The following is a 14217-nucleotide window of genomic DNA, read 5'->3' as shown; positions in this document are numbered from 1 at the left end:
CATTCTACTGTTAACTTTGAGGTGTGATTTTCCCTACATTGGTATTCCTAACAGCAATGGGACACATCTACAAGCTAGACATACCAGTTACAGAAATAAGCATTCAACACGAAATCTTTGAAATATTTTAAAGTAATCCACAAGTAGTAGGGATACCTTTACTTTATAACCTATAATATAATTACACCTCTACTGGCAAGTCATTGATATTTAGGTCTAGCAATAAAAAATCACATTACACAATTAACATGTCTGTTTACCATAATCTGACTTGACAAGATGCATGTTTATGATTTTCTTAGAGTAATTCTTGCCAAATTTTGCCTGACAATATAATGATAAAGTCAAGTCAAAATATCAGACTATCTAGATTTCTTCAATTTAATGAATTTTGAATTATTTACATTTCTCCATTGGAGTATGTTGGAGTCTTTCCGCCTAAATAAGTTGTTCTCAAGACTGATGAAAACAATCATGAATTTGGCATCACTGTGTATTAACTTTGTTATATATAGCCAAAAAAATTCTGTGTAGTCATGTGGTAATATTAATAATAGAGTTTTTTAATATTCTGAAAATTTTGCTATTGGCATTTTGACAAAAGGATGAGGGATGGTTTATATGAACTTTGAAATAATTCCAAGTATCGTAAGGGTAGGACTCGCTGCTAGAGGCAGTCTTTCTATTTTGAGATGTATTCAGGGAGTATTTGTACAACGACACTACACTATATACAATATGTATGTATTATGATTTCACAGGAGCTCCTATACAAACTGGTAACACAGAGAATTCCTAAACCCAACAAATTAGCTAAGCTTGTGGAAATACCAGACAACTTTTCACAACAAGAGAAATTCTCTTTGAGAGCCAGGTAATGACAGAATAAATACATTCTTACGGAACAAGTGTTTTTGTAAAGGGACACACACATAAGCCGGCTAGATCCTCTCAACCTAATGTGAACTCTTAAGCGATGTCTCTACACAAGTTACAACATGGCAGTGGTATTCATTTTTTAAATTTCGGGTTTTTACTGGATACGTAGAGGTTGGGAAACAGAAAATTGAACTATTTGGAGTATAATTTGACAAAGAAATAACTTTAAACAGTAACTGTTAAGATTACAAAGCTATGTGTACATATATACATGCACTCAGTCAAAACAGTCAAACCTGTATAATTTTTTTTTTAAATATTTAACTATTTAACAATAGTAACTCAAATTATAATTATACTCCAGGATATTTTTACTTTACAATCTGATAAATAACTTGTCCTTCTCCCAACCTAAGAAACCAATTATAAAAGATCATGTTCCTTCTAAAATAGAGTATATTTGATCACACACAAACTTCCTTGTACACTTCCACAAGTATGATTTATTGAAGGCTGGCTATAAATCCCCATTATGGAAATCTAATCCTGGCAAGAAGTGTCCATTTACAGACCTCAATGTGGAATGCAGCAGTGCATATCAGCACTATCCAAATTCATCTTTGATGGTTCACAATGAAAAGTTTCATATAACCAGCTACATGCATAAACACAACAATTTCCACATTTACTTGGTCTTTAACTTGCAAAGCAATATACCTGTACTTCTAACGTCAGTGTTGGGGGTGTGATAAAATAAAATACCCTTGTGATTTCCCTTTTGTCATATTTTGGGAATAGTTCTTTTTTATCACAGTTACTAAGAACTGAAATTCTTAGAAAAGTTTAGGCAGGCAAAATAATCATTATATGTTCACCACTTTAAAATGCTAATGTTGACACCCGAGCTAGGCTGCACATACCTAGGAGCAATTCCAACCTCAAAAGGCTATACATATACCTTCCATATAGAAAATTAAATTTCTTAAGTGTATTTTTATTGGAAACCAATAGATAGGTTTTATTATGGACATTTAAAATTTCTACTTTACATTTTTTTCACATTTAAAAATGGTTTTATTTAAATCCAGCAGATAACAGAAAATGTATCTACAATCTTCCCACTAACCAACGTTTACCTACATTACAGCTATTTGTTGCGGAGACCAGGTAACATTATAGTTATCAGTTGTCAAATCACATTTACCTACACAACCCAAACCTGAACCATCCCTGTTCACAACAGCATTACAACTTACCGCAGGCACCAGCAGCTTCTTTACTTCTTCAATGGCTTTGGCCATCTTGACCTCTGCCCTTTGTCTGGCATCCTCCACTGTGATGAGTACATGTAATTCTTCATTTAAATGTTCCCAGTTGGCTTTGCCTCTGTTTTGTTCTTCCTGAAATGATACATGCTAAAAAATATAAACAAATTATAGAAATTCAAAAACAAATGTATCTTTGTAAGAATAATAAGCAGTTATTCATGAAAGGTCACTTTTCATGAGGATGAACACTCCATTTAATCCAGAAATGATTCAACTTGTTACAAATTTAAGTTTTTTCAAATGACTACAACCCATTTCAATATATCCAATACAATGACAGGAAACATAAACATCTACATCTCTGGGCATATTGCTTGAAAGAGTGTCCCATTAATGGTATTCTTTAATTCCATCCCCCAATTAAGTTCTAGTGTAATGTTGGTATTTATTCCCCCCCCCCCCCCCCTTAAAATTCCCATGGAGGGTTTCAATTTTTTTTCTCACACAATGGAGATTTTTTAACCAGTAGTATATTTATTAAAGGCAGCTTTTTGCGTGCCCTTACTGCTGTGATGAGGACCTGACTGCTGACAGGAGCCTGATCCCAGGCTACCACAAGGAAGACAGGTCATTAAACACTCTTGTCATCTTTCTTAATTACCGACTGGATTAGAAATCCTTCATCAGCTATTACAATATCAGAAGACTCAATGACAAATAAAGGCAATTAAAGCAAGTTGGTGGATAATAAAGATAAACCAAACAGATGATATCTTAACATTTTAATTTAGAACATTAATTACACCCAGGAATGACATTCACAACACAGAGAAACTAGGCCATCCACAATCCTCACATATGCTTAAGCAATAAACATTTAAAATGTTCATCTCCATATGAATTCAATTACCTAGAAATGGGATGAATGACCTAGAAGTAAGATATCGGGGATAGTTCATGCTAAATAAGTTGTAGTGCACTGGATAAGATACATCTCCATCTCAATCACACTATAACTTTATGTATTAAAAGTTACAACAGAACGCATAACATACTACTTAGTAGAGTTTGATAGAAATTTGTTTCTATCCATAATTTTAAGATCTATGCCATTAAACTGCTAACATGGAGTCACAAGTGTAATATATATTTATATATAGAACAGTCATTAATAGCATATTTGACAAGGGCCAAATTGATATGAATTTCATTTGCAATGCAGATCAAAATCTTAATCATACAAGAACTCAACTCCATCTGTTTTTAATATTGGTAGAGATCTGCAAATCCTTAACTTGTAGGGAAAACTCAAACTGAAATATGTTTTTGATATTTATATATCTACAGATAGTTCTTTTTTAAAGAATCTGGTTTTTATCAGAGTAAACTCACTAAGGGTCATTGCCAGCATTGGCCAGACTCCAAAAGATCTCTTCCCCAATACCTATCCCGAAAACTTGTTAACGGTTAAACAAAGATTTTTCTATATTTTATACAAAATTTGGACAGCAAGTCTGTTGTTAAGATAAGTAGTTCCCTGATCATAGTCCGAAGATAGAAATAATTGCATGTAAAATATACCCAATCTGACAATAAAATAGATAAGTCAATCAGAGGTATCCCTGAACATCTGAAATCTGTATTTCACTGCTGTGTAGATGTATACATGTGTGCTGGTATAGCAGCTGTATATCAACCAAAGCTGGGTAACACCAGCTAGTGCCCTACACTATCACCATATTGTTATATTACACACAACAATGATTAGTATGTGTGATGATTTGACCCCTCATGTCTTCACTAACCATGCCCAGTAATGTCTGGAGTATATATATATACCCACAGTCTATATCACAGCCCACACAACCAATCCTTCTATTTTCAACAACAGTTGTAATCTGCTTCCATTTACCTCAAATGTCTGCTTTCCCATTTGGCTTATTAAATTGCTACTAAAACAACACTAAACTTCCTCCACCATTGCAGCTTTCTCATTTCTAGCCTTGTGAAAATTTTCTCGAATCTACTGTAGAACAGCTGCAGTGTATCTAGAGGAGAGAACTTGTAGGACACATGGAACAATTCAACAGGTTTAACAAAACCATGATAGTGTAGAATATATACATCCTTTATGTCTCTCTCCATTGGTAATCTGTTATAGATAGGTTATCATACAGCCCCTAGTACCATCAAGTAACCAACCTTTCACCAACTAACAGCTGGTTTGTATATATTCTATTTAGTCACCATCTCCAGGTTTCAGGCTAGAAATAGTTTTACATAATTCTATGATACATATTTCCCTTCCAATACTGTCCATGTGATTACATCCTTACTAAGTGACTTTAAATGTAGCCTTTAAATTGGATTAGCCCCCCACAAACTGGAATGATTATATGGAAAACATGTTTCATTGCTACACATAAAATATGTACTCGGAAGTAAGATACACTCCAAAACTGAAAATTTCAGAAATGAAAAGAACGAAACTTTGGCAATGAAGAAGGGATGCAAGATAAGGGCTGTTGATAACAAAACCTGTCCAGTGTCCACTTTCTCCCCACAGAAGTAAATTTTATGGAGATTTTTAGCTTCTGAGGGATACAACCTGCATTATATATGACTTGTGACAGTGGTGGATCTGTCCTGGCTCTGTGTGTGTGACTTGTGACAGTGGTTGGGATCTGTCCTGGCTCTGTGTGTGTGACTTGTGACAGTGGTAGATCTGTCCTGGCTCTGTGTATGTGACTTGTGACAGTGGTGAATCTGTCCTGGCTCTGTGTATGTGACTTGTGACAGTGGTTGGGATCTGTCCTGGCTCTGTGTGTGTGACTTGTGACAGTGGTAGATCTGTCCTGGCTCTGTGTATGTGACTTGTGACAGTGGTGGATCTGTCCTGGCTCTGTGTATGTGACTTGTGACAGTGGTGAATCTGTCCTGGCTCTGTGTATGTGACTTGTGACAGTGGTAGATCTGTCCTGGCTCTGTGTGTGTGACTTGTGACAGTGGTAGATCTGTCCTGGCTCTGTGTATGTGACTTGTGACAGTGGTGGATCTGTCCTGTCTCTGTGTATGTGACTTGTGACAGTGGTGGATCTGTCCTGGCTCTGTGTATGTGACTTGTGACAGTGGTCGATCTGTCCTGGCTCTGTGTGTGTGACTTGTGACAGTGGTGGATCTGTCCTGGCTCTGTGTGTGTGACTTGTGACAGTGGTGGATCTGTCCTGGCTCTGTGTATGTGACTTGTGACAGTGGTGGATCTGTCCTGGCTCTGTGTGTGTGACTTGTGACAGTGGTCGATCTGTCCTGGCTCTGTGTATGTGACTTGTGACAGTGGTCGATCTGTCCTGGCTCTCTGTGTGCCAGTCCCCTCCCTGTGCGTCATCCACCTGATTTCCTATGTAGCTGAGTGTTATCCTTTGTACTAAGTGTAGAGCACTACATGGTTGTAACTCCTCCACTACTTAACAGCATTTATGTGGTATTCTACTAATTTCCATTGTTGTGCAATCAATTGCTATATGGCTAGTTATATAGATGAAAGCCAGTGCATCTTATACAACTATTTTTTTCCTAACCAGAATGTAGCAGACTTATTTGCATCATTTTTGATCACCAGCTATATATACTCCTATAAATCTTTCCTTGTTCATAAAAAAAATCTGTATGGGAATATTGTTTGCTAACAGGACAGATATCTGTGCCCTATTTCCTACACAAGACAGCACCAGTATGGAAGGTTAGCGTCTTGTATCTTGTTACCTGTAACCCTGACCTGTACAGGAACCATTACTTGTACCAACACAATCAATGGCAGAGTGCATGACCAAGTCCTTACCAATGTGCTTCCAATTTTTGGGGTAATAGTGTTTGTTTTATTATCTGGGTTGTACTCTGTACCATTATCCTTCATATATTATGTGTGGTTGTGCCTCTGGAAGTGGATGGGGACCAGATGGCAAGGGGATCTTCCCTAGACTTGAAATCAATGCTTATAGGTCAGCAACACTCATCACAATTTACAACTGTTGCTATTGCTGTCAATTAGAGAGAGGACCATATGTACACCTGAGTATATCACAGAAATACCACTAACTATCAAATCTAGACACTGCCAAAAAAGTCCATAATTACATCAACCTGGGTTCAGAAACTGTCCATAGGTTTTTAGTTTATGAGCTTCAAAGTGCAACAGGAATGGATTCAACAGAGATTCAGAAATGTCCATAGAGTGTATGTAATAACATAACCTTAGGTTCAGAAATTTCCTACCAAATGATATAAATTCTTACTACTACAGTGTATAAAGGTTCAGATTCTAGTTCATAGTGTACAATACTATCACTGCAAACAATAAACCCAGGTGATATTTACCTTCTTTTTGTCTCGCATTGATCCTTTGCCTCGGACCATTATTTTACATCCTGTGAACTGTTCCAATTCTTTTGCTGTCATCCCCCTTGGTCCCAATATTCTCCCCACAAAGTTGAACTGGAAGAGATGAGAGAAATTAATTACATTACCTTAACAACATGAACATAGAATTACACCAGCATAAACCAATCACTAAATCCTGTATCTACACTGCTCGACACAGACACTCCATATTAATTTGATTCATTAGCTATAGGGTAACATTAACTATCTTCTCTACATTTCTGAATTCATTTATTTGACCAGTGCAATTACTTTTTTTTTTTTTTTATAAATTTCAGCAATGCAAATTTTGTGTTTTATCTCTTGATCATGTACAATATTGTTAATTATTATCTAATGCATGAAATAATTTCAATTGTACTTATAAAGGGATAAAACAAAACTTCACATGTATCTTTAGTATATATACACAAGAACATGCATTAACTAAAGATTATATCCCACACAGCTGATGAGGATCACAAACATACATATGCATGTGATATCAATCTCCTATCTCACATATTTTACATCCCGCTCAGAACTATTTTCAGAAATGCGTTAAAAGTGAGCCATCAAGACTGGTAGTTTGTACAATGGGATTAAATGAACCTGGTTGACGTCAGAGCCTAAAAACTTCCACACAACATTTCTTTACTACACAAGTAGCCCTGGGGTTTTCTGATCGCCATGTAAAGCTATCCTATTATATTGCTATTCATTTTTCAAATGGAAGAATTCTTGCACAAGAGAAGACTACTTTTTGTAAAAGTCTGTACAATATCTACTGATCCATCTAGTTATAATGAGGCCACGAGGCTACCTTCAACTCAAGACACCTGCACGTAGAAATAATCTGGTCAAGGAGTACACCATCAAAGCCAAATATAAGAAATCTTACTTTGGAGAGATGATACAAAATTCTCAGACAAGTAATTATATATAACCATAGCAGTGCCAATTACTTGGCCAGACTATTTAATGATACAAAAGTTCAAACTTGTATATATATATAGGTTTCTTTTTTTTAAAGTTTCTTTTTTCTATAATTTTTTTTAAATTTTTTAACTGATGGAATTGTCAATAACTTTATCCACCAGATATGTTAACAAGGTGTTAAGTACCCATACCTATAATGCTTCCAAAACAATGCTGATAAACCGTCCATGAGGATTTCAAAATCCATCCATGAACCTGAGAAGTTTTACCATGTCTCCTTGTATACTTACATCTGGGTGTTCTTTAACAGGGACATATAATTTTTCTGATAGTGTAACAGTAGGTCCCTGTACCTCAGGTAGCGGAAGGGGATCTCGATTGCTTCCTTTGTGGTGAAATAATTGTAATCGAACTCTGTTGATTTCTGAAAATACACAAACATCAATTCTCGTATAAAATTTGAATACAGGTCTAACAGTGAACACCTGCCACCATTTACACAAAAAGTTTGCATCAAAAACATCCTCACTCTCAAAGTTTTGTAGACATTTCTTTCTTGAATTTGAAATGTGTACTATTATATAGCATTAAAGATGAGATAGACGTTCGGACAAACAAAGATTTTGAAAACTGGTATAAAGTTTTTAAGTCTGTTTAGATTTTAACACTTAAAATGGGACGTCCTACACTGGAACAACAATATTGATGTAAGTGACATAGTTTGATGTCAGCAGCATGAACTGTCCAACATTCTGTCAACATTACATGGCACCCTAACTGCTATAACTATCGGCACACTATTGTTATCAATATTAGCTAATTAATTATTAACTTAGTATTTTCAATAGGGGATGCTTTTAGTTGCTGATTTTAAAAAGTTAAATTTCTAACAATTAATATTTTAAAGTTCTTAAATTTGTATTATGTTAAAGCATTAATGTTATATTTTTGAGATCAGGACTGGAATCTGGACTACATTTTATTAACGAAATTGTCTGAACACACATAGAAAATACAACAATACTATCTGGCCAAGTACATATATGTGATGACTCTAAATTATACAATTCTGACTTGACATAAATAAACATGAGCTCAGGTTATTCATCAGCATTTTGACTTCGTGACTGTGAAAAATGGACAAGTATACAGTCTGTCATTGTTATCGAGAACATCAACTCAAGATTCTGATCTTGTTTTATCATGGGTAAAAACAGTTTACTCAGTGCATATAATATAAATCAAAAAATATATAATTAAACAGCTAGCTATGGTAGACTGTTGTACATAACAAAAACCATGCAGTAATTGAATTTGTCATTGTATATATTTTTGTACATTACATCTATGTGACATATCATAATTTAACATTCAATTACTGTATTTTGATACACGTATATATATACACACAGGATATAACACAAAAAGTCCAGTGGAATGTACAGGTTTGAACCAATTCATAATGAATTCGATTAATTATAGCCATTAGGAATTGGACATTATCTCTACAATCAGTCTTAGGTTACAACATTCATCTGTCCTAGTGGTACTTAATATTGAACATGTACTGCACCATGAAATCACACAGATTTAAAATAAAGGAAGTCCATTGGCAATCTATATTTAAACAAAAAATTAATTCAGGTACATACAAAATGTTTTAATACCCAGTTGTACTAAAGCTACAATCCAATATACAAGCTAGGAACCTACCAGAATATACCTATCCATATACATAAACCCACCTTTATCAAGTATACATAGTACATATGGGATGTTAAGTAATTTTCTGGGGAAAACATAATTACATTTTATAGTGAATTTCTCATGGATAAAAATACTAATTTTCTGTGTCTGAAGTTTACATTGTAAGAATCATCAAACTAATCTGTAGTGATCATAACCAAGACACCAAAAACATTACCATTTGACCTTGTCAATTATTATGTGCTCCTCCATGGCATAAGCAGAGGGTTAGCTTGACCTCTAGTTTAATTAGGGCCTGTGGCATGCAGGCACAAGGTCAAATACCACATGGCCCTTGAGGGCATGGCTGGCCTTTATGAGTATGTATATCTGACACTGACCAGAACCCCAGTACACAAACACTAAAACCCCCTGCTGTGTTGACCATGTAAAAAGGTATGTCCATGATATACTGAATGACCTTGAGACTAGCCATTCAAGTTCAAACAACAACTCTTTTAGGATACACTTTGTTGTGATCAATTTTCCTCAAATAAAAAGTAAGCGTCTTCTTGACAGTAAATTTGTGTGAAAGCCCCTACAGGTAGAATCTTCATGGCTTTGTTTTATGGCTTGTCCTGGTATGATTGATGAACGGAGAGCTAGCATATATATTAAGTCATCCAGAGTTCATGCAGGGTAAACATGACATAAATTACTGTTGCATACTTTTTCATTATTTGTGTGTATATATATCTGTATCGGCTTGATTTCTACACCGAGCTTTACCTCTTACAAATGTTATCACAAGATTACATGTGTACTCGCACATTCCCCAAGTTCCTGTCCCCATCTATAGGGCTAACAAACTATATAACACATCAACTACTCACAGGGTCAACAACTAAAAGCTCTGTCACTTTTCCCAGTACACCACTTAGGGATAAGTACACTACTGTACCAAGTTTAGACTACCTCGGAGAGGGGGACATTTGTGAAGGTACATATTATAGTGAAGCATAATCCCTACCTAAATGTGAATCAAAGTTGCACAGACCTGGGGTTATATATATCTTAAATATACCTATAGTAACTCCGGAAAATAACTAATTACCAGCCCTACCTATAAAACAGAACTTTGAAAAAGTATAATTCAAATTTGTCACAACTGGAAATACAATTTGAGGGAGGAACTGTATACATATATAATATCAAACAGCAAATTTATCACAATAGTATTAAATACATGTACAGGTGTAGCTAGCTCTGCATTCTAATTACACTTTGTTTCCTTGGTTAAAAGAGACATTACCTTAACAGAAAACTTGAGAGAACTAGTAAAATTGCCAAAAAAAGGGAATGCCTTAAGCTTTCAACCTTGAATATTTCACAGCAATAATCTTCAGCGGTAGTTAATTTACCAACAGCAAAATAAACTTTCTAGGGTCATCTAGTATTAACATCATTATCTTCAACATTGTACTTGATTTAGTAGTGAGTGTAATTATCAGGGTAGCTTTGCCCAGTGACCATTCCCCAATTAGTGTTGAGCATGGTGGGATGGAATGCCTTGGCCTCCTCATTAGTGATGCATGACTGGCTTCAGACAGAATGGGGAAGCTGATGTTGGCACACATAATGATGTTTACAGAGTGTTTCCCATATGATGTACACCATGCCTAAAAGATCAGACATGCATGCCCGACATGTTGGCTTCTGTTATATGTTCAACAGGACAGGACAGTGTTGATTGGTGCCAACTAAAGCAACGAAAGCTTTGTGAGGGGACAGTCGGAAATAACAGAATACCTATGTTAAGAACAAAAGATGACCTCTTACAAGTGTATAACTAACACAAAAGATGTGTGAACACTCCTGTTCCTCCCACTCAAAAAAGATGTTCTACATTGTATACAGTTCTGAAGGTGATGAAATTCAGAAACATCCCAGCTTACATTTTACACTAACCTCAAATTTGATTAAAAAAAAAAAAAAAAAAGGTACTGCTAAATCATGGCATCTTAAAATGACTCCATTTGGGCAGGTTGAGTATATCTATATAAATTTAGTTAATGACATAATGTTTCCAAATTCTTTTTAGTGTTATATTTCAAATGAGATATATAGTATATATTTCATACTGGCTACATGCAATAATCTAAACTTTACAAGTTTTGTTTTCATAAACCTTATACATGTATCTATTAAAATTTGCAAATTACGAAATGAGTTGTGCACAAAAAGAATTTTTTATTTTTTGGCAAAAATTGAAGAACTTTGATTATAATTGTCTCATTCGAAATTGTATTGCATTAGATGCTAATGACATAATCGATTACATGTTTTCAACAAGAGTAAAATTCTTAAAAAAATGATATACCGTATATATTATGCTTAACATCTAAATTAATCCTTTCCCTCATAAATAACTACAATAGTTCTGACAACATCTACAGTATATACTTTCAGTACGTGTAAAATGTCCAAAGTTAAAAAAAAAAAAAAAAAACAGCCATGAACTACTGACTGCTACCTACAATTTTTCAAGTATCGGTTTGAAATCCTGTAGTAACAGAGGATTTGTGTTCATAATGTGATTATTTACCACATTTGAATGTAAACTCGGTCATATGAACATTCACAAACTGAAACAATGGCTCTAAATGCAGTAAGCGGCTTTTTCACGATTAGCTTATTTCATAGCTCCCAATCAGAACCTCCTACAAAGTTTTGAAATAGCAGCACCTCTTATACAAATGACAATGTCAAGAATAGGGGAATTAATCTGACACAAAAAAATGTGCCTCTATTCTAAATAGCTCCACATGACAATCTGATTGTAGAAACATTGCCTTCACACATGACAGAGTATACTGAATGTTGGTATAAAACACATTTACGGTTTGTGATGTTAATCTAGGATGAACAGTTGCCAGCAATTAGATAAAGCTGGTAAGCATTCCCCCTGGTATTATAAACCTTTAGCATACATGGACAGATAAACCATGTACAAGTTAGGACAAAAATCTAGTGACAATAGATACACGCTGCACCCTTCTCACCGACAGTATCTTGAATACTGACAATTCTGTTTAAAATCATAAAACGTGACAAACAATTGTTCCCAAGAGGTAATAAAGGACATTTTGAATCATTGAGTTAGATATATGTATACATGTAGAATCATTGAGTTAGATATATGTATACATGTACAATGTACTGGTATTGCCCAATAAAAAAATTTTTAATGGAACATTTGTTGATACATTACGGTTAGTCTGATTAAGATTGTATTACTTGTTTGTTCTTCAAATTAATCAACATTAAAGAACCCCAAAACAGGAACAAAAATCAAAGTACTGGAAGTACTGTAAACGAACATTATTGTTTAATGCAAAATCAGTAATCTTCTTAGTTTTAAGTTGATAAATTTACTGATATTGGTTTAGGAATTAATTGCAAATAATTTGAAATGTTTGCAGCTGTTCTGATTTGATTGTACACATGCATGTTTCTGTAAGGTCCTAATTGAAATTGGAAGTTTGTTGATCTATCTTGGATCGATGAAAATAAAATATGTCTTCTTTCTTTCGGGAAGGCATCATCAGTTATAATACAGCTAGGACTCTGTGACCTTATTGATGCCAACTTCTAATATGCACTAAATTTTGGCTAGTTCCATCGTTAGTTTAGCATACATAGTTGTATTTCAACTAAATATGATGAAACACACATAAAGAATTACTGAAAACCAAAACCAGAGCTGCTAATCAAGGCCCGAATTAAGAATGTATCCTATTGAAACTGTACTCAAGCATTTATGGTACTTCAAAACAAAACAAAACCTGACTCCTTTTGTTCAGGAATCATTTGATGTTAATAAATCTGTATATGAGAAGATAAACTTCGGTTATAATTACAGTATTATAAACAATGTGATAAAGAATAACAACCAGATAAAGACTATCTTCATTGAATAATTCAGCAAACAGGAAAAGAAAACTTCAAGATTCATTTTCAACTTCAAACCTGATCACAAAGATTACAGTCCATTCGATGGGATGACACATTCCCTATTTATTGTCCTTTTCCAATGTTGATCATCTAATCATACTGAACCACACAATTCAGCAATGTAATTGCACAAATCACACCTTTATGTGGTGAGGACATTTTTGGGTGTGTTATAAGATTCCATAACTGTATGCAAATTTGTGAAGCATTCCATATCTATGTAATTATATACCGTACGTGTATATATTTACACATATCAAAATTGGAATGACACAGGAGATTTGCAAGTTTAAGTTCACCATCAGTCATGGGAGGTTTATGTAAAATGTTATATTTACCGGGGTAATTAGTAATTTTGAGAACATATTTATGAAGCTCTATTCTGTACATTCTACCAGTTCTTAGAGAATGGACACAATTTTATGTTCTCCAATGTCAAAATTAATTATATGTAAAATATTAGGGGTTTATTCGCCATTCTAGGCCCGATTGCCATCATAGTAAAATTACCAAAATGGACTTGAAATCAATATTTTTAAGAGAATGATCTATGACTTGAATATTTCATAAAAATAATGTAATACATCGTTTATTCACTTCATTCAGATCTTCAGACACCACATAATTTGTGAAGTCATATATAGAAATATATGAACCATTTTGTTATTATTTATAGTTCACACAAGTAAGCACTAGATGTAAGCAGTAAATATATGTACCGCTATCTACTGGCATGACTTTGAGTACAGTAAACTACACTCGCTTTGTGGATATTGACAGGATAACATATATTTACATACTAATTCAATTTTAGAATTGTAACTGAAATCTTGTAACAGCATGGCACAAATAGTCATCTGAACATGTGTTGTATATTGAAAAATTATTTAAGGTAAATTTTCAGTTTATCAATTCATTGATTACTCCGTGTTTGAAGTATGGTGTAGTGAGAATATCAAGTCTTGATCATGACTTGATGAAAATGTTAAATTAACAAATTATTAAAATGAATTTG

The 14217-nt window shown here is 34.4% G+C and overlaps 1 protein-coding gene across 7 annotated transcripts in view; it reads right to left on the bottom strand.

The window, feature by feature from the left end:
• Positions 1-14217, bottom strand: part of LOC117327762 (protein quaking-B-like) — a 45942-nt gene that overhangs the window by 19604 nt on the left and 12121 nt on the right. For 5 of the 7 annotated variants that reach the window (XM_033884896.1, XM_033884897.1, XM_033884901.1 and 2 more), the window contains exons 2-4: positions 7793-7926; positions 6522-6638; positions 2136-2294 (exon numbers count right to left, since the gene is read on the bottom strand). In XM_033884896.1, coding sequence (XP_033740787.1) covers positions 2136-2294; positions 6522-6638; positions 7793-7926 — 410 coding nt within the window. The remainder of the gene's footprint in view (positions 1-2135; positions 2295-6521; positions 6639-7792; positions 7927-14217) is intronic. The other 2 variants (XM_033884899.1, XM_033884898.1) reach the window with 1 other exon arrangement.

The sequence above is a fragment of the Pecten maximus genome, chromosome 5 (genome assembly GCF_902652985.1).
Source record: "Pecten maximus chromosome 5, xPecMax1.1, whole genome shotgun sequence".
Classification (NCBI taxonomy): Eukaryota; Metazoa; Mollusca; class Bivalvia; order Pectinida; family Pectinidae; genus Pecten; species Pecten maximus.
The sequence above is the reverse complement of the archived record's forward strand: the minus strand, read 5'-3'. Positions and strand labels throughout refer to the sequence as shown.